Source organism: Aythya fuligula, chromosome 1, assembly GCF_009819795.1.
Source record: "Aythya fuligula isolate bAytFul2 chromosome 1, bAytFul2.pri, whole genome shotgun sequence".
Taxonomy (NCBI): domain Eukaryota; kingdom Metazoa; phylum Chordata; class Aves; order Anseriformes; family Anatidae; genus Aythya; species Aythya fuligula.
Genome location: NC_045559.1, coordinates 30,361,310 through 30,382,029, shown reverse-complemented (window position 1 = coordinate 30,382,029; position 20,720 = coordinate 30,361,310). Strand labels below are relative to the sequence as shown.

Below are 20,720 nucleotides of genomic sequence, written 5' to 3'. Positions count from 1 at the left end.
AAGCATCTATTAAAAACAAGTTTTACCTTGTTCCTCCTCCATCAATAGCAAGGACTCGAATTCCCCAGCCTTTCACAGGGTCTGTATATCCAATTATTGCTAAAGTCTCTCTAACAGCAGCCTGAAGACTTTCGTCATTTGCTTGTCTCAGTCGCAGGAGGCATGGGATTACTTTTTCCTATAGTTATGATAAAAGATCTTTGTAGTTATCAAAATGTTTATACCAAAGGAATTCATACTCATATTCACTAGTTTCACATTTTAGAATTAAAGTAGTATATGAGTTACAAGAAAACTTCTTTAAGCCTGTGTTTACCCATCTCTATATCTACCAAGGGGAAGAAATGACTCCAATATTATGTTGTATGTTTTTGTTAAAGATAACCAGCTCTCACAACTCATCAATCAAGCTGAAATTAAAATCCTTCTAATAACTATAAAAGCTAAGTTTACTGTTATTTTAGTTTTTTTTTAATTATTTAACCAGCAGTTTAGTTTTGTGGACATTAATGTCACATTTCCCAAATAGAAACTCCAGTATTGAGAACATGAAGTACAACTCAAAGCACAGATTTTAATGAATAAATATCACACTGATTCAAAGTAGCAAGTGCCTTCAAAGTATATTAATATCAAAACAAAACTTAAAATTCTTCACACTGACTGTTAAATTTGGAATTATTATCACAAAGATATATTACAATCAACATGGGAGTAGTGAGTGCACTCTCTCATAATAAAATATTTCACAACTATTCATGTGCACGTCTGACCAATGCCCAGCCAGGGTAATTCTCCTGGCCTGAACTCCATCCAGCAATTTTACAATCCGTGTCACCCAACTGTCACATCTTGTGGAAAAACACATGGAACTGACAAACACCTGATTGGGCTAGAACAGCCTACCACCCACCTCCTGTCCTCACTGCATGCAGGAAAGAGAACGAACAGAACTAGATTACGTAAAGTTCTTTGATTGCTACACTCCACTCCTGTCCTTTCTTTGAGGGGAGCATGCAAAGAAGCATCAAAACTGTTACACATATGTAGATCAACCGTACAGTACATTCCCGTCTGGACAATTGCGAAAGAGAACACAGCGTACGACCTTCATCTACCACTAGAATAAGCTATATTATCTACCCACATGACAATGCTGTATGCTTCTAAATTAAATTTAGCAATCTTAACAGCCTTAGGCTAGACTACTGATAGTTTGCATAACGAATCTGCTTGAACCAGCTAAATAAAAAGCTAAAAGATATCCACACCGTAATCTTTACAAGAAGAAAATATGCCTAGCCCACAAATCACAGAAGAAAGTTTTATGTCATTCTATAAGAATACCTCTGTCAGATATTTATTGCTTTTCTAAGCATAAAGATTATTTGCACCTTAATTGCAACTCCTCTGCTCTCTGGAAATTCCAGGAGATGATAAGTCAGTTCTTCAACCCTGCTGATACAGATTCTTCGATTAGAGGATCTTCGTAGGGCTTGAACTAAAGCTCGAGTCCTGTTATCAATACTCACTCGTGCAATGATCTAAAACAGATAAGAGTTATACAAAGAACATAAAGCTACTCTAAAATATGTATACAATTTGTCAAGACTAATTCCAAAAGGTTATTTTAAGATTTCACAGAAGTCCTGGACAGCATGTCGTACAAGCATGTCTTAAACAGAAGCAGGCCTTGTTTACAAGGAAATAAATAAAGAATTCTTAGAACAACCAGACACCAAACAAATTGGCATCAGGATTTCTGACTGGGAGAATTGTCAGGGCAACTCCAAAATGATTGGACCATGAAACAGTATGATGTTACTGTCACTGCAGCCAAAAGAAACAACTAGAGCTACAATGTATATAAATATGAACTATACGTATATACATGTAAATACATCTATACAGACACATTCTTACATAAAATATACCTATACATAGAAATAATATACGTAAAAACAGTAAACAAAGACTTGCCTTTTCTCTCTGAATGGACAGATGCTTTTCCCGGTCTTCTGCTGTCTTACTCTCTTTTGCTTTGTCTTCCTCATCCTTCTCAGACCCTTCTTGCTCTATCTGTTTACTCTTTTCTGGTGCAGCAACTTTTGTTTCCGACCTTAACTTGGGCACCAACCCACCAATGTAACTGTCTACAAAAGCTTGTACGCTGTTACTGGGATAAGAAAGAAAGTTTGCAATACTTTTCTTAGTGGAAACTGGAAGAGCAGTACTTGTCTTTTCAGCATCCTGAGTCTCTGTTTCAGGAGCTAAAGTAGCTGTTGAAGTCACTGTCTTTTCTTCAGTAATTACAGTATTTTCTGATGAACCAAGCTTATTTGTCACTTCACTTTTAGAGTCCTGTAACAAAGCATTCCTCTTTTTCTCTTGATCCATAACGGAATTATTACTGAAGTACCAGTTGATATGGTCAGCTACAAAGTTGTAAGTCTCTCCAAAACTTGTAGAAAGGTAGCTTATGTGAAAAAGTTGGGTTTTAGAGGCTGAATCTTCTGGAGTATCTTGATGAGCGCCACTTGAGTTTTTTAGCATAGACTCCAAGCTTTCGTTTGCATCAGTGCATTTCCTGGCAGCTAGGCCTCTGTTGCAATCCTCCTGAGTTCTGGCATCTGAAATTTGTTTACCATTTTCCAGACTGGCACTGAGGTTATTTTCATCTGCATTACTTTTAGTTGTTTTTCCTAGAGTACCTGAGTGTGACTTTAACCGAGCTATCCGCGAAATCAGTTCACTGTGAGTGCCAGACACTGCCTTTGAAACAGACTCTATGGTATTCTTAATTCGTGACATGCGATTGTTCACTTTTGTAAGTCCTTTGGAAGAAGAAGTCAACAGTTTAGAAACTCTGTAGTATAAGAAGTCATGGCTGTAAATGTGCTTGTTATACCAAAATGTCCTGCTTCTGGCCCATTTACACTGAGGCTCGCTTGTATGGAAAACTCTAAGATGAACTCCATGATTTATCCTCCAGAAGGCTTTAGGTCTATACAAACACAGGTGCTTGGTTCTTTGCTTCCACCAAAGACTTTTTGGGTTAATCACAAAGAACAAATATGTATCTAAAGACAAATGAACTGTCATTACTTATAAATAATTACACCTTTCCTACGTTGCTTGTCTACTTCATTCCAGAAAATATATTTCAATAAATAAGTCCAATATCATGGTGTTACCTGGAAAACAAAAACAAAAACAAAATAAAGCAGAAACTAAACAATGGCAACTCCAAACCAGCAACAAGTTAGACTGCAATCTCAGAGTTGTTTAAAGTAGATACAGCTTATTAATTGCTCCAATAAAGGCAGACAAACATTCAAATTACGTAATCTTGCAATACCGAGTGCCCAGGACATTCGGTAATACCATTCCAGCTATTTAATTTTAACACAATCTCCCTAAAAGGCCAGTTTATGTTCATTTTGAGGAATCACAGATTCATTAAGGTTGGAAAAGACCTTCAAGGTGCAACAGCTGTCAAAAACGCTTATTAGCATATCGCAAACTGCTCGCTGGTCCTCCCAGTAAACAGAAAGCTAAAAATCACCTGGTGGCACAGAGCAAACTGCTCGACAGCCCTCCCAACGAGCTGCACCTCTCCTTGGCACCTTACCTCGTGCCAAGAGACAGCCTTCCAAGCGGCGATGACATTACACTGCCATGAAGGACTCCTCCGAGGCCGAGCGGGCACCGGCTCCCTGCGCGACCCTTCGGTACAGAACCGCAGTTAGGCTGGGCGCGGCCTTTACCCCTCTCAGGCCCCTCTAAGGCCCCTCAGAGCCCCCTCAGGCCCCAGCCCCACACCCCGTCGCCCACCTCAGCCCCAGCCCAGCCCGGCGCTCCCTCACCCACGTTGTCCCGGGCTGCTGTACACCCCCGGGGCGGGCAGCGGGGTTTATTTATTTATTGTTTTCACCCCTCCCCTCGCAGCGAGGCCGGACCCGCCGGGCTCCTGCCAGGTCCGGCCCCCTCCCCCCCCGCCGGCCGCCCCCCACCGCGGCAGCGCAGGAAGCAGCTGGGCCGCGCCGCTGCGCATGCGCCGTGCGCAGCCCGACGGAAGTGGCTGAGGCCAGGGTGGGCGGGGCGGTGCCAGGCGGGGAAAGGGCAGGGCGATGGCGGGGAGGGGTGGTGCGCATGCGCGGGGCGGTGACGTGCGGGGCGGCACGGCCGTCATGGGCGGTGGGGGGGCGCTGTGAGGGGAGGGGGCACTGTAACGGGGCTCCGCCCGGGGTGCCCGGAGCTAATGGTGGTGGTAGGGGAGGGCGGTGAATGTCTGGGGTGGGTCGTGGGCTCCTTGCCGTGGTCGTCAGAGAGGCAGCGGTTCTTGTAGGGGTCTGGATTCCAGTCGCCTGTCTGTGCTCTTACTGATTAAAAAGAATAAAGTGAATTTCCTTTCCTTGCGTTTTCTTTCCCCGGGAGAATTTGTGTCACTTGTGTGTTGCAGTTAGTGTCAGAATCAAATGGATTGAACTTCCTCCATCACATCATCCTCCAGCTGCTGAATACTGGATGAATCACAGAATATCCCAAGTTGGAAGGGACCCAGAAGGATCATCAAGTCCAACTCCTGGCTCCACAGAGGACCACCCAAAAATCAGACCCGATGTCTGAGAGCACTGTCCAAACACTTATTTAAACTCCATCAGGCTGGGTGCTGTGACCACTGTCTTGGGCAGCCTGTCCCAGTGCCCGAGCACCCTCTGGGTGCAGAACCTTTCCCTAACCCCCAGCCTGACCCTCCCCTGTCCCAGCTCCGTGCTGTTCCCTCGGGTCCTGTCGCTGTCCCCAGAGAGCAGAGCTCAGCGCCTTCCCCTCTGTTTCCAGGGGATTATAGCACACTGAATAATTTGTAGTTCCTTTTTTTGCCCCCTCTCAGATTTTTATGAATCTTAAGAGTACCAGGGCAAGACACAGAGGCAGTTCTCCCAAAGCACTTCACCTCAGCGAAGTGCTCAGTGGCTCTGAGAGCTGCTTGTTGTCCAGAATCTCCACGGCACAGCACACCAACAGGTTGCACCCAATTACTCAGATCTTCTCTCCAAGGTCTTCTTCAGGTTGCTGCTTTCTGGACTGTGTCAGTCTTCTGCAGGTCTGGTCTGCACTCCCTGTCCATAGATGAATACCTACCTGTATTATTTAGTGATGGCCTACTGCTGGCAAATGTTTTAAGACTTGTGGGCTATTCTTTAGTTTGGTGTGGGTTTTCACTATATATTGTAAGGTTTGTTTTTAAACCAAATGAATCATTGAATCATCTAGGTTGGGAATGACTTAAAGGTCATCGAGTCTAACTCTCAGCCTGACCTACTGAGTCCCATCACTAAACCATGTCCCTCAGCACTACATCCATCCATCTAAGGATAGGGGCTCCACCAATTCCCCGGGCAGCATTTTCCAATGCTTGACCACCCTCTCCATTAAGAATTTTTTTCCTGACACTTGTCACTTGATAAAAGAGACTGATACCCTCCTCGCTGCAGCCTACTTTCAAGTAGTTGTAATGCAGGTAGCCCATTGTTTTGTGTTTCTTTAGGTAAAGGCCACTTATTGCTATGAGAACAACACAGTACTGGTAGATTTTAGGCTATGGTACAGGAGTAGTTTCTTTGCCAGGGGTTTTAGGCTAAGCAGCTTCCCTTGCTGCACCTGCTGTTCTGCATGCCCCAGGACTCCTCCTTGTTTGGCTGCCTGGTGAATCGGGGTGGATCTTGTACCATGGCTTAAGAAGCAGTTGCCCATCTGAAGCAAGAGTTGAACTGGCATTTAGTAGGATAAATTGCATTCTTATGGTAACAAAGAATTACGCAAAACAAGACCAACAACTTCAGTAAGAAGGAAGTTTGGCCACAGGCTGCCCATGCATATCCTGCCTTTCTTTGACTGGCAAATTCTGTGGTTCATAATGCGGTCCCTTTTACCTTTACATAGCTCTGAACAGTCACCTTTTTCCCATAAGGTCTTTGTAAAATTCCTTTCTGTGCTTGCTCAGGCGTTCATTTTACCACAGAGATATGTACAACATGTATATACCACTGTGATTCATACCTCTTCTAAGGAAAAGATTCAGGGATTTCACATTTCAAGTCTAATTGCAAACCCAGACATTCTTGCCACACAGGTCTCCCTGAAGATGGCTGTACCTGTCTGATCTGATGTGTTCAGAGGCCTGTGATTCATCAGGTTTGCAAAACAACCACACAAATCAGCAAAAGAGCTAAGAAAACACTGGACAAAAAGGCATACATTCATCTATTCCCATGCACAAATTCTGCGTCCACACCTTCTCAAACAGTTTGAGAGCTTAGCCTTTTCTTTACTGTGGAGGGGACCTTAAGAAGAGTTGGTTTCAATTCATTTATCTAAAAGATAGACAGCTCCACTAGGCTAATTTTGTGAGTTCTCCTTATAGTTAAAGGAGAGTTGATTCATCCCATTTGACTAACTGCCTGCTTTTTAGGTAAGAAAGGTGAATCTCTCTGAGGCACGCAGAAGGTGGCTATCTCCACTTACAGTACTTTTCATATAATAAGTAAATGAACACATTTATCACATTTTGAGATGTATTTTAATTTTAATAGGATGTACATTAGCTATTTAAAAATGACTTTTGCTTCAATACTTTCTATGAAAAGCTTCAAAGAAGGATTCGTTGTGATTATCAAAATTTTGTTAGCTGATCTCTATTAGATTGCATTCCCAATGCTTAAACTTTGTCAGAATGGACACTTCAGTTGTGACAGTTTCCAGTTTAGGATAATACTTAAAGTAGTTTGATTTTAATTAGTGCTGTTCCTGTAATTTATTTATATGTTTTTTTAAATAAAATTTTCAAAATGTTTTCCCAATGTATATGCTCATGCATGTTTTTGTAGATAAGATGCAAACTGTAAATCAAATTATAGCTCAAAAATTGTGGTAAATCTTCCTGCTTTAATGAAAGAAGAATTGTTCTTTGATGTACGTGATTTCTGACATTTCAAAGCCAGACTATTGTGTCCATTCTGTGCCCATTTATAGTTACACTATACTTTTAAATTTCAAGAATTATTTATAGCATTCACAATTATATATATGCCTTGGACTGCTGGTTGTGAAGAAAGTCATCATGCATTGCATCGTGAGGCAGTTGGTTAAGAAATGGATATTTACTAGAAGTAATTGTTCCAAAATTTGTCTTTCTAGGGTTCTCTTTTCTGATCTACAATATATGAAAGTTTTCTGTTTCCTTACAGTCTCCTTCACTGTAAAAGGTGGAACAGATACACTGAAATTAATACATTCTGGAATTCCTTACAAAATTAAATTTTACTCTTCATTGCTATTTGACGGGCATTTACATAGGTAACCTGAGACTATCTCAAGGATATAAAAAGGGTCTGATTTTTACCCCAGATGGAGCTCTCCCTCTCCCTCTCCCTCTCCCTCTCCCTCTCCCTCTCCCTCTCCCTCTCCCTCTCCCTCTCCCTCTCCCTCTCCCTCTCCCTCTCCCTCTCCCTCTCCCTCTCCCTCTCCCTCTCCCTCTCCCTCTCCCTCTCCCTCTCCTCCATCTTCACCTATCTCCCTCCTCCAGTGCCGCACTTCTTTCTTATCCTAAGCAAGTTGAAGCTTCACTGAACCATTGGATTGACTCCTAACTCTTAGGCTGATTCCTCAACTCCATGACACTCCACATCCTGTGGCATGGATCAGCACCAAAGTGAGGCTCTGCCCATTACTTTGGACCCCTATTATATGCCATTTGGGCATATACAGACTTTTTTTTTAATCACTTGCCCAGTCGATTATGGATGGTATCCTGGAAATGCAGCACAATCATCTAAGACACTCAAACAAACAGAAAAAAAAACTATCCCAAGGATTTCAAAGCACTAGGACAAATTAACATAAATTGTTAGAGTAGTATTCTACTAGTAATGGTATCTGAGATAACTGCTTAAATGTAACATCTTAATTAAGCCTTAGGGAAATGCAGTTTTCTGTTTTCATCAACATAGCATGACAGGCAGAAGCTGTGTAGTGCTCCATTTTTTTCAGCTTTCTAAATGCAGAACACAGGCATTCTGCTTTTAAACACTAGATGGCAGACAAAAATGAGAAAACATTTCCCCTTTTTTTTGGAGATACAATATTGAAAAAATAATTTGTGACTTGAATGAGCATACACTGAGAGTTCTCAAAATAATAAGAATGAAGACTATGGGACACAGATACTTATGACAGCTTGGACACTTCCTGCAGCCTTTCATTTGGATATATTTTTTTGGGGACAAATACTGCAAAAAAATCAAGTGGAACATTTCTACATTATTTTCTTATTGCTTTTTTATCTCAGTTACATCCCTTCAATATTTTTCTCTTTTCAAAGAATGACAAAAAAATCTTGAAACCTTAAGAAGGCTTAAACAACTCAACCAGAAGAGAAACTTTCAGAGACAACTGTCCCTGCCAGGTGGTCTCATGGTTGTGTAATTGCCTTCAGTGTATTCAGGAAGGAGGCAATATAAAACCTTATATAAAACCTAGTATTTTTAATCTTACATAATTTTTCTAAACTAAATAGGCTGCTTTGCTCCTTATTGAATCTCAGAAAGTAATACAGAAATGACATTTATTAAGGAGGAAGCTCAATTTAATGGAAATTGCTGTCATAAATACCATGTCATCAGTTCACCTATCAGCCAGTTAATATATTGTGCTGTTACCCCATTACTCTCCCAGATGTGTCTTCCAAAAGTGTTTGGCAATTCCTTTAGCACGAGGATCAGAGTCCCTGAGAGTACGTCCATGCTCAATCATTTGTCAAAATGTAAATTCATCTAGCTGTAGCACCACATGAGTGCAACTGCTCGCAGGCTGTGTGCTGCTGTCTGCACCATGGAGACAGCATTTGTTCTCTGTGCATGCACCAGGTTCTGTTAGCAAAGGTGAGAGTCCCAGATTGCTGTACAGGAACCTGCTTTGCATTGCGTGTTATGCATAGAAGGGTGGTGCATTTGTAGGACTGGTAACCAGTACAGGCTTCATCGTGGTGTGCATGTAACAGAGCTGTAACAGGTCACACCAAGTCAAACCTGATCTTTCCCTCTTTGTGCTGCTGCTGTAGCTGCACAGGTTCCATGCCAGCCTAGCGGCCTTCAGTGATGCAGCGTGCAGTGCATGCAACCAAATAAACTATAATCAGAGAAGACTTCAGTTATTCTCATTGTGTCTTTCCTATTGGGGTTGTTCCAAATGAGAACAGTAAATGTACTGGAGCAGAAGGTAAGTGCAAAACTAAACATGGCTTTTCTGCCTCACATTTAGGAAGTCACCTACAAGGATGGCCATAGCTTCTGGTCTTGGTTCTTCAGATTCTTATACAATAATTTTTGGTATAAAATGCACATACGAGACCAAACACCAGCATGGCCTTCCCCTTCCCATCAGAGTGTTTTAGCCACAAGGCTGTAGAGTTGTGTCCCTTTTTCATAGAATTATGGAATGGTTTGAGTTGGAAGGGACTGTTAAAGATTCTCTCTGGTTTCCATGGTTTCTTCTTGGTTCCATGAACCTTCCATTCTTTTCTGCATAGTCATCTAGTTTCAACAAGAGGTGAAGAAAGCATTTTATGTTCCACATTGCAAATAAAACAATAAACAAAAAATTATATTAGGGAATCAGAAGTATGTATTTAAGCCTTTTCAGGCTGAAAATAGCACTGAACCTATTCTCTTGCATCACCTGGACAAGTATTCTATTCAGAATAGTGTTAGACTAGATATTGTCAGTGCCCTTATTCCTTTTCCTCTTTTCTCTTATTCCTGCCGTTCCTCCTCTCTCTACCCAGGGATCTTCATTTTCTTACCCCATTTAACGGAATTGGATGAGTCCCAGTGTGTTCCTTGAAGGAATAGTTGTAAGACACCTTTAGAATTACAGCCTCTGCGTTTCCAGTAGGTAAAGATACTAGACTCTTGTTGGGAGTTAAGACTCTAGATTATAGTCTGGATATAGGATTTCAGCTATGCCTCCTCCTGTTCATTTTCGTACTTTGCTACTTCCAAGCAGTTTCCTGCTTCCTACACAATATAATGAGTTTGGATCCCTAAATCAGGGTTTGCAATTCTATTGATATATAAAGTTCTTTATATCCATCTTTGATTTCCTGTGTCTCCACAGCTCATAGTCAATGGTCTCTGGCCTTGACCAGAGCTTTTGTGCATTCTACAAATCAAGCCGCTAAAAATAAGAATGTAGTAATCAAATAATTATATTGTAATTATGAATAATGCAGGAGATTATTTAGAATTTGTAATTCAGTCCCATGCTAGAGGTCATATTACAAATCCTTTCCAGCCCACTGTGATTGCTATAATAGTTGCTCTGTTATTTTTCAGTACTCGAGAACTGATAGAAGTGAATTTCATTACTGCAGCATCTGGTTGAGAAATTGTGTAAGTGTCAGACAACACTCTTGGCATGAATGTAAGAGGTCAAAGCACACAGTCTCTTTAGGTACACTGGAATTAATTCACTGTCCTCATTGTTTGCTATTGCTGATTCAGTATTGTCTGAATCAGACAATGAGAAACAGACTCACTGCTATTTACTTTATTTTTAATTCAAACATTGAAATAAGTCTGACCTTTGTACCAGGCCACGAAGTACTATACCGGGTTCCATCTTAGCATTTCTCCCTTTGTTCAAAAAATCTGTTTATAACTTCTCATCTGTGGAAGAAGTACTTTGTCAGTCTTCTTCAAAACCATTCCATCTGTAAACCAGAGCTCCTTCTCCTGAAGTTACACATTATTTCTCCGTTTTTCTTAGCTCTGTCGAGAGCCTCAGTAAGGCTCCTGTGGGTATCCGTATCTGTCAATTGTTTTCCACAGCACTAGTGGCAGGTGAGCTGGCAGGCCATTTAGTATCTTAATGAAGAATCCAGACTGTCTGGAATGCAGCAAATGAAAAAGATAGGTTTTGGAAGAAGCCTACGTACCTAATTTATAATGATTTATTTATGTCTCAACTTAAAGTAGCCTGATGAAAGTTGTCGAAATACTAGTAAAAGCTTAGTATTGTACCACTAAACACTATTTATTGAAGTTGCACAAATTTTTACAGCTGCTATGAGAAGGTGTTATTTAGAGAATGATCTACAAGCTGTGGAAAACAATTCTACCACAGCAATTCAATTACGTGAATTAAGCAAACCGGTTATAGTCTTCAGGCCAAGTGGGACTCACACTGCTGTCAGTAACAGCTTTGAAATCAGAAACATGCACAAAGGATGAGGTCAGCACTGTGAATAATAAAGTTTAAAGTTTTTTTGAAACAGGTTAAAAAGTTATTCTCTCGAACATAATGTCCTTAGGGATTAAAAAGAGGCACGTAGTAATTTACGTAGTTAGTGTTACTGTTCTGTGACGAGTGCCTACAATATACGAGTTACAAGTCAGAGGAGGTCAATACCTATTGTTTTTTCTCCAGCTTTAATGCCCGTGGCAAATTCCTACTGCACTTAGTTTAGGAGAGTCTTGGTCCAAAACATTGCCTAAGAGTAATAATAGTAATTTGATGTGTTTCAGTCCAACATTTTGAGGATATAAAGACTATAAAGATTTTTTTTTTTTTTTTTTTTTTTGTCTTACTGAAGTAACTCTTCCTTCCTTTAAATACAGCATTAGCACACTCATCTGAACACAGTTTCACAAATGAAAGTCATCCAGTCTGTGTATAAGGGAGCAGCTTTTGCACGCACATACATTTATAGGCACACACATGCACACATGCACACGAAACATAGGTGTGTGCACAACTAAGAGCCTGGTCCACTTTGAAGGGTTTGAATTTCAATTTCACCATATAAACAAGTTTAGCAGGACAGAATGTTTTCCTATGTTCACTACAATGTTAATTTGAAAATTTAAGGTAGCTTGGAGTCTATCTGGATTGAAAATTGATGAGATTTTGGGTTCTTCCGATATATTTTCTAATAGTCTTTTGGCTTTCCTAAAAGTTCTGCTTCTTGCTCAAAAGTACTTTTGTCCAAATCAAAGCTTAATTCTTTCTGAGGAATAGAGTTATTGACACTATTCATCATTTTGTGTCTTATCCTGTTGTGACAAGCGTTAGCAGCTGCCTGTATTGCATAACTGAATACATTCTCTCTGCAATATTGTTTTCAGTATATTTTTCTCTGTCTTTAGTTGGCACCTTTGATTTCTCTGTTGCATTTGAGGCTGCTTTACTTCCATAGTCCCTCTCTAATAACTTCCTGAATATGTAGGGCTGGAGTGAATCATTATGCCTGGTCCAAAGAACCTTGTGTGTTATGTAAGTATTAAATTAGCGGTGGTTTTCTTTGTTTGTTTGTTTGGTTTTGTTTGGTTTTTGCTTGTTTGTTTTAAAAAGAAACCAGAACTGTAGGAGAATGTAACAATACAGCAGCAAAATGGTGTACAAAATTTTAGTCTGGTAAAGATGACTTAAAATTAAGTAGTTTATATGCTAGAAAAAATCTAGAAATAAACCATGTTTTAATATTGAAAAATATTAATTTACCTTGTTCTAAACACATCCATAATACAGGCTAAATCCTTGAAGAGTACTTATGCAATTTTCACTCATCTTGTAAGTGAAAGAATCCATGTGCTAGAAATTGTACTACTTCCAAAAGGAGTTTTTTTTTTTGTTTTTGCTACTAGTATACATTTATACATTTACACTACTTAATGCATTTTCTAGAATGTATTCTCTGTCACTACATCAATTTCATGCAACACTATGCTAAATCTGTTTATCTCCCCTATATTACTAAGTAAATGTTTTATATAAAAATATATTAAGAAGTCAATATTTCTACTATATTCTTGATAACTGAATCTTTCACTGCACACTTGTCTTTTCCACCTTACATGATCTAAGGTAGTTGTTTTTTACATTTGGAGGTTTTAAAAGAAATGGAATCACATCACCACTTAGGAAATCAGTTTTGATTTCTCCAAAATCCTTCGGTGATGTAGCCAACTATGCAAAAATTTACGTTTCTTATGTAATTGTTCTTTGTGATTTAATGAGTACAGTAGCAATATCTAGTAGCTCTTTAGATTTACAGAATATCACAGGGAAAAGAGCCATAGCTGTGTTTCTTAAGTCAAAAGCAGACAACGGTGTTTTCCACTTGATCTTTTCTTAAATAGGAAGTTTTTATAACTTGTTTATGGATTCCAGAATAAAAGAGTGTAATCCTATAATATTCAGAAGTTGTATTTAATAAATAGTGTCTGCCATGAGATGAAAGAGCTGATGATCTTTAGAAGGCTTTTGCTGTTGTTGTTGTTGCTTTTAACACTGAAATGCATGTAATTCTACTTCAGCATATATTTCGTGCCTGGCTTGGCAAAGAATATCTGCAATACATTGAGCAATTCATGCAGTTTTTGGAAGACAGATATTATTTATTCTGGCAAAGATGTTTTTCAGGAGTGAACTTATACCAGCCTATAAATGCTTTAAGAACAGCTACAGAATTGATGAAACAAAATTCTTCTCAGTGGTGGCAGATGATACAACAGCAGCCAATGAATGAATCGCTGAATGAGCATTATGAAATAATTCTTCACCAAGAGCACTGGAAGAAGCATCCCATAGAGATAGATTTTCTGTACTTAATGGAATTCAAGACTTGACTGAAAACTGTGTCGGACCTGAACGAGTGATAGGGCCACTTCAATAGGTAGTTATACTCTGGAGGAAGACCTCAGAATGTCCCTTCCAACCAATATATCTGTAATTCTGTGATTTTATGATTAAGGTACTCAGGCTAATACAATCAGTATTGTTGCCATAGGAGAAGTTATGGCTGAGGTTTGCCTAATGCTACCTTTGAAAATATCTTCTTGAAAAACAGAGTGACTTGAAGTCATTAGCCAGCTACAGGTACAGAAAAAAAATGTTTACCTGACTTAAAATCTTATATAGCCTCAATAAATTAAGATGGATTACCTGACAGTACCATAGATATAAAGTATCAAATGCTAGAGGAAAGATAAAGGAAGGAATGATTGTTTGAATAATGTTGGAATTTTGCAAATCAGAGAAATAACAAAACAGTGGGCTATATATCATTTCCAAGATAAATTTTAGAGCCAATACACTGAAGAAAGTCCATGAAAAGATTTTAGAAGTTAATTTTTTCCACAGTCCTTACACAATGGTAGGGTAAATTCTATGCTAGATGAATCTTGGGCAATGTCACTAAGGAAACTTAAAGGGTACTTGATACCTATGTTTAAGCACTTAGCTGAAAGCTTGATATGTTTTTTGTCTGTGATGGGAGTTGAGAAACATAGCTCACATGTAACCTGTAGGTCAGAGGAAATAGTTATTCACCTTTAATTAACACTTTTTATTCTGTGCCTGGAATACTACCACCAGTTTTGGAGTCCCAGTACAGGAAAGATGCCGGTGAGTTTGAGTGAGCTTGGCATAGGGCCATGAAGATGGTTGGAGGGCTGGAAAATGTAACTTGTTAGGGGAGGCTGAGTGTGCTGGGCTTGTTCTCTGCATGGGGGTGAGGAGGAGAGAGGTGATGCTGGCTCCTCTCTTGATCTCAGTAAAGCCCAACAATAATGGATGTGGTCAAATAGCTGTTTTAGTAAGGTAGGACAAAAGAGACCACAGGTAGCAAGTAAATCATAAATCTTAGTCCCTTCAGATGTTGGGAACCCCTCTTTTGTGTGGTATCAGAGAGATCTTCCCCCAGCACGCTGCACACATCCTGTCTGTGAAGAGGTCCTTCCTCTCTTTCATGCCATGGAGCCTCGTATTTTATGTAGCAAATAATCATATATCTTCTGACAGACTGGAACATCGTCTGCATCATACCATTCACCACTAAAGCACGGGCCTTAAGTGCAGGGCCCAGTAGAGCATATAAGGAAAGATTTTCCAAAGTGACAATAATGGTTTAGAATAGGCTACTCAGGGGGGTTGTGGGGTCTGTGCTCTTGGAGGTTTTTAAGACCTGAGTGAACTGGTCTGAATTCAGTGTTGACCCTGCTTCGAGCAGGAGGTTGGACAAGAGACCCGAGAGGCCTTCCAGTCTGAAGGACACACTTCAGCTGTGTGATTCTGGAGTTCTATACAGACACCTCATTTAAGTGCATTAATCTGTGAGCTGAATCCCTCCAAACAAGCTAGCTGACAAACATTAGATGAGAGCCCATACTGAGAAAATCAGCAGAAGTTAATTAAAATGTGTCTTCCCACACCACTGAAAGTAAATAATTTAGGGAAAGAATTTAACTTGGACAGATATGGTTGGGAATGAAGCAAAGCTGGGCAACAGGAGAAGGAACTATCGGAGTAAAAGAACAGCTAAGACTGCTTAAACATTTTCATCTGTTATTCTGTTTTCCTTTTCTCAGGGAGTTATATTCCCAGAGTGGAATCAATTTCAGTATAACATTATCCTAAATGTCAGCTAGCATGGATGAAAAAACTGGAAAGGGCACAATTATAAAGTTATGAAACCATTAACATATATTGAACTAATTATATGCAAGATGGAGTGGAGTCTTACATCACTAGGACAGTTTGTCCGAGGAGCACCACCTCCCTTTCTATAAACACAGCAAAGGCCGACGTGTTGCAGTGTGCTTGCCCTTCAGCCCATGTCCACATACTGACACCCATTACAGCACATGTGCTGCCCAGACGGTGTGTGCTGTGGCTGTGTGCACACCTCTGAAGAGCTGCATGTTCCCAGGGATCTTGTTCTAGGTGTAGGTGATAAAGCACATTTGCTCGAAATACATCTACTCGTACACTAAGCCCTGTGAAAATCATACAGATTTGATTCTGGTACTGTATGCTGGTTAGTCTTTTGATACTATCCCAGAAGTGACTCGTGTTTCATACTGTAGTCTTTTTACGTATAATTCCTTCATCATCTTTCAGATCACAAAGTGTAAATTTAACTTCCATGCCTGACCCTGGGCTTAGTTTTTATTCAGCATGTTCCTGCTTCAACCCACTTAGTCCCAGCACTGCCTGGATGTAGATGTTTACCCTGTCTGCTGCTAGAAGAACAAAGATCACACCTGGCTTTTTGTTAACTCATGGAGTGAGGATGCCAGGGTAAATGATTTTGAAGCACACACCTGAAATTTTGTTTCCATCTGAAGGCAGAGTTGGAGATCAGCCAGCCTGCTCTGCAGCACAGTGTCTGCAACCAGAATAATTGCCAGGGATTCTTGGGCTGTGGCCAACTCAGTTATTCTCCTGGAAGTTACCAAGTGGAGGGAGTGTGAGGGTAAGTGCAAGAACATTTGTTCCCTTACTCTCTTGCCATGCTGTTCTCTGCTAATTGGGATGGATTACAGACCGGGGGGGAAACTAAAAAGAAGCAACCTTAGCAATCCAAGTTTGTTACAAACAGGCTTCCAGTTATGAAAAAATAATAATAATAAATCAGGTATATTAGATTAAGTTGTTACGATTCATAGCCTTTGCAACATGGTCATAAAGAAAAGCTGTTGGAGGCTCAGGCAGCTGCAGCAGTGTTCAGATAGATTTGGGATAAGGATGTAAAAGCTGTAATAGCTGCTGTCAGTGGCGAAGTTTACCAAAGCTGTCCTGCTTGTCTGTTGCCTGCTCTCATATTCTTACTCTTGCTTGAGATATTAACATCAGTCCCCTGCTGGGATGGAAGGGGCAAAGAGACAGAGAGAAAAGGGATCTCACTGCTCTTATAAACCTTTGTAGTTCAGCATCCTGTTTATGAATTTTGCCCTACCCTTGTTGATATGTGAACGCATTCGGTTTCAAGATGTCTATTCATCTTTCAGCTGTTTTTATAATATAGTCATGATCACAAAGATAAATCAGTGTAGATGTATAGTGTACTATACATACAGCGTGTATACTCTTAACCTTATCAGTTTCCTCTTCAGAAGAACTTCAAATTACCAGTCCCCTGACCTTATCCAAAAGGATATGAGTGCTCTAGCTTCAGACAAGGTTGCGAACCAATATGTGTTATCTTTCATATTGAATTAATTCCTTTTATTAAATCCATCTTTTTGTGATTAAGAGGACAGACTGAGGGAGAACAAATGAAATTAAATCAAAATTGTTATTCTTATCTGCCACTACCAATATGCAAAAGTTACACTGGAAGATCGAAGAACAATGGAATTCTTGTGGTCATGATATGCCTTACTCCACAAAGATAAAAAGGATCAGATAGTGAAAAATGACCTCTCAGCCTTTAGCACTAGTAGTATAGAGACCCTAGGAAACTGTTTCCTTGTACAAACCTTTTCCTCAGTTGGATTTCCCACTGAATTTTACTTATTTCCCTATTAAATTCTCAGTAGACTCACAGTCCCATTAAAAGTAATTTATTTCACGTGTTATTTTTCATTTTGCAGAGAAAAAAAAACATCCAAGGCTTGACCCCCTTCTTGAAATAATAAGATTATTTTTAGGGCAGTTAAAAGCTTTTATTTTATTATTATTATTATTATTTTTTCTTCCCCCTCACTATAAGGTGACTTAGATACCCCTCCTCCAAAAGGAAAAAAAAAAAAAAAAAAAGCTATGGAAAAATATATCTCTTTGTCTGTGCTGCATTTAGGATGTGGTCTTGCCCCAGGAGCCCAGAGAAGTGCAGTTACGATGCATCTGAGCTCAGGGGCCCAACTTTCCGTCTACGTCCAAACATTCCTTCTGATTAAGCTGAAGCACACACTCCTGGGTTGCGTAAAAAATATCTGAGCGAACTCTCATGAGTAATATCATTTGAGCATGATTTTGGCCGCAGCTATTTACAAGTTCGGCTTTTGACTGAAGTGAGTAATTTAATTATGTCGAGCCTGTGAAGTTCTCCTTTTATTTATGTATTTCACCCAATTGTGTGGCTCGCGTTGCTATTGGCTCGGGTCCCTGCAGCCTACCAGATGACTCTGGAGTTACATAAGGCTCGACTCGGAGCCTATATAAAGCCTTTTTGCACTCCAGCAAAGGCAGAATTTTATCGAGACACAGGTCCAGTGCTTTGGTTCACACAAGCAGGAGGAGATTTGCTCGAAGATATCCTGAAACCTGAACCTGTGCTGGTTTATTCGCCAGCCAGCACTTCACAGCTGTCAACCTGAGTCGCAAGTAGCAGCTACTGTGAGTAGCTTCCGTGCACTATGAAGAATTTTTCATTTCCTATGCAGGATAGCACACATCAGACTGAAAGTCCTTCTACTCACAGATTCCTGAGTTTGACAAATAAGTCAGATCCTGTTGGAAGACCAGAGAGAGATGAGCAATTAGCTCAAGTAGAGATTGCTGTACTGGGGGTGATATTTCTGACAGCGTCTGTGGGCAATTTTATTCTCATTTTGGTGCTGTGGAGAAGAAGAAAGAAGCTCTCTAGGATGTATGTATTCATGCTTCACCTCAGCATAGCTGACTTAGTGGTAGCCTTTTTTCAAGTACTGCCTCAGCTTATATGGGATATTACAGATGTTTTCATAGGGCCAGATTTCTTGTGCAGAATTATCAAGTATCTACAATTGCTGGGCATGTTTGCCTCCACTTACATGATAGTGGTCATGACAGTGGACAGATATCAAGCAGTTTGCTACCCTATGGTCACTTTCCAAAAGAAGAGAGCTCTGTGGAACATTCCCATTTGCACCAGCTGGTCTATATCCTTGATTCTTAGCCTACCACAGGTATTTATCTTTTCTAAGACTGAGATATCTCCAGGTATCTTTGAATGTTGGGCTGAATTTATTCAACCATGGGGCCCTAGGGCATACGTGACTTGGATTTTTGTAGTTATATTCTTCATTCCCTCAGCTGTCCTTATCACATGCCAGGTTAAGATTTGCAAAATAATCAAAAGAAATATATATGTGAAAAAACAGAATGAATATGAAGTAACAAATCAGAAGCAAGTCCTGCCATCCCGAGCAAGCAGTGTGAACTGTATTTCAAAGGCTATGATCAAGACTGTAAAAATGACAGTGGTGACAGTTGTTGCATATGTTCTCTGCTGGTCACCTTTCTTCATTGTACAGCTGTGGTCTGTGTGGTTCCCAAGTGTCATTACTGAAGGTAAGATACTCTCCATCCTCATTAATAATTTCATAGCAGGCTAGCATATAGCTTTACATGTGGACTTTGCTTTTGTGTAAAAGTTACCAGTGATCATTTGGGTATGATTAAAAATAAATTCCTGTATTATTTATCTACTGTATCGAATTAGATACAGAGAACTTCATATATTATGTGATGAAAACATAATGTAAGTAAGGATATGTGTGTTTTGAGTGGTGAATGATTCTATGATTAACAAACAGCACAGTGAAAGTAATGCTCTGACAAGGGTTTAGTTCAGACTTTTGGAGGTTTCAGATAGTATAGCAGCAGTATTTGGGGCTCTTGAGATGAAAAGAAGTAGCTAATTATTCAATGTAATAAAATAAATATTTTTATTTAATGTATAGAACAGTGGTGTTCTAAGAAATCTGATTTTTTTGAATATTGAAATCATGTTGATGAGTCTCTGTAGTACAGTACAAGACAATTCAAAGTCATGAAACAGCTCTTTATATATATTAAAAAAAAAAAAAAAAAAAAGCCTAGTAGATATATCAAAGAACATCATGCTGGAAACAAGATTAATCATGTCAAACTTATACTTGCCTCTTTTGTGGAAGGCAGGCTCTCTGTATGTGAGATTATTTAAGTTCACCTATTGAAAATTTAAAGATATTAGCCTAAAATATATAAATAATAGCTCTGTCTGATAAAAAAATATCTGATCTTTGTTTTAAGAATACTTTATGTCAGTGTGAATTTGAGTATTACCCTACATATAGTTATATCAATATATGTGTTTGTCTGTGTCTGTGTAGCAGGTTAGCAATTGCTTTTAAATGTAATGCAGCTATCAAAAAAGAGCTGTATAGACAGTTACAAATGGCATCGAAAAACTGGGATTTTCCCAGTATTACTGTAACATTAATATATGAGCAGGTACACCAGAAAGCAGCAGATTGTGAAAATGTTACTTACTTGTATGAATGCTTTATTTCACAGAATCACAGAAAATCTAGGTTGGAAGAGACCTCTATTTACTATTTACTATTTACTTTATTTACTATTTACCATTATTCCTTTAACTACTTCATTCCAGGTTCAGCATTCACCATTATCATGCTTCTTGGGAATTTAAATAGTTGTACCAACCCATGGATTTACATGTATTTTTGTGGCCACATCCCATATTGCACAAATAAGCAGCTGGAGAACACCTCAGCTCAAGAGGAGTCGGTGATCACAGGAAGCATTCATCTTGTAGACAGAGACCCTGAGGAAAACATCACTTCTGCATAAATGTTGAATGCTTTTTCTTGTTTTGTTACATTTGCCATGTTTGCAGGACATATCAATATTTTACCATTGTATCTTGTTTTGTGGATAAGGAAGCTGGAAAATTGCCTTTTGTTGTATAAATGTATTTTTCTGCAGTTCTGTAGCATATGCAGAAGTTTCTGTGTTGTGCAAACTTGAATCAATACTTCCATCACCACTGTGTTATCAAAATGAATTCTTGTGAAGACTGACAAAGATACATTAAATATTTCAGATATTTTGTGTCATAAACTACTTCTGTGATTCTGGGTTTCTAAGTAGCAATTTTCTATAACTTAACC

At 39.5% G+C, this 20,720-nt stretch overlaps 2 protein-coding genes across 5 annotated transcripts in view; one reads left to right on the top strand and one right to left on the bottom strand.

Annotated features, from left to right (window-relative positions):
• Positions 1 to 3,989, bottom strand: part of PNPLA8 (patatin like phospholipase domain containing 8) — a 36,576-nt gene extending 32,587 nt beyond the window's left edge. Inside the window, exons 1-5 of one of the 4 annotated variants that reach the window (XM_032190694.1) lie at positions 3,835 to 3,989; positions 3,632 to 3,726; positions 1,981 to 3,194; positions 1,395 to 1,544; positions 27 to 178 (exon numbers count right to left, since the gene is read on the bottom strand). In XM_032190694.1, coding sequence (XP_032046585.1) covers positions 27 to 178; positions 1,395 to 1,544; positions 1,981 to 3,102 — 1,424 coding nt within the window. In that variant the 5' untranslated portion in view covers positions 3,103 to 3,194; positions 3,632 to 3,726; positions 3,835 to 3,989. The remainder of the gene's footprint in view (positions 1 to 26; positions 179 to 1,394; positions 1,545 to 1,980; positions 3,195 to 3,631; positions 3,727 to 3,834) is intronic. The other 3 variants (XM_032190688.1, XM_032190703.1, XM_032190712.1) reach the window with 3 other exon arrangements.
• A 14,130-nt stretch (positions 3,990 to 18,119) lies between these two features.
• On the top strand, positions 18,120 to 20,453 carry LOC116500603 (arg8-vasotocin receptor-like). The gene is made up of 2 exons (XM_032205723.1): positions 18,120 to 19,116; positions 20,201 to 20,453. Exons 1-2 carry the CDS (start codon positions 18,201 to 18,203, stop codon positions 20,398 to 20,400), a joined length of 1,116 nt encoding a protein of 371 aa, XP_032061614.1. The 5' UTR covers positions 18,120 to 18,200; the 3' UTR covers positions 20,401 to 20,453.
• Positions 20,454 to 20,720: the final 267 nt, after the last annotated feature.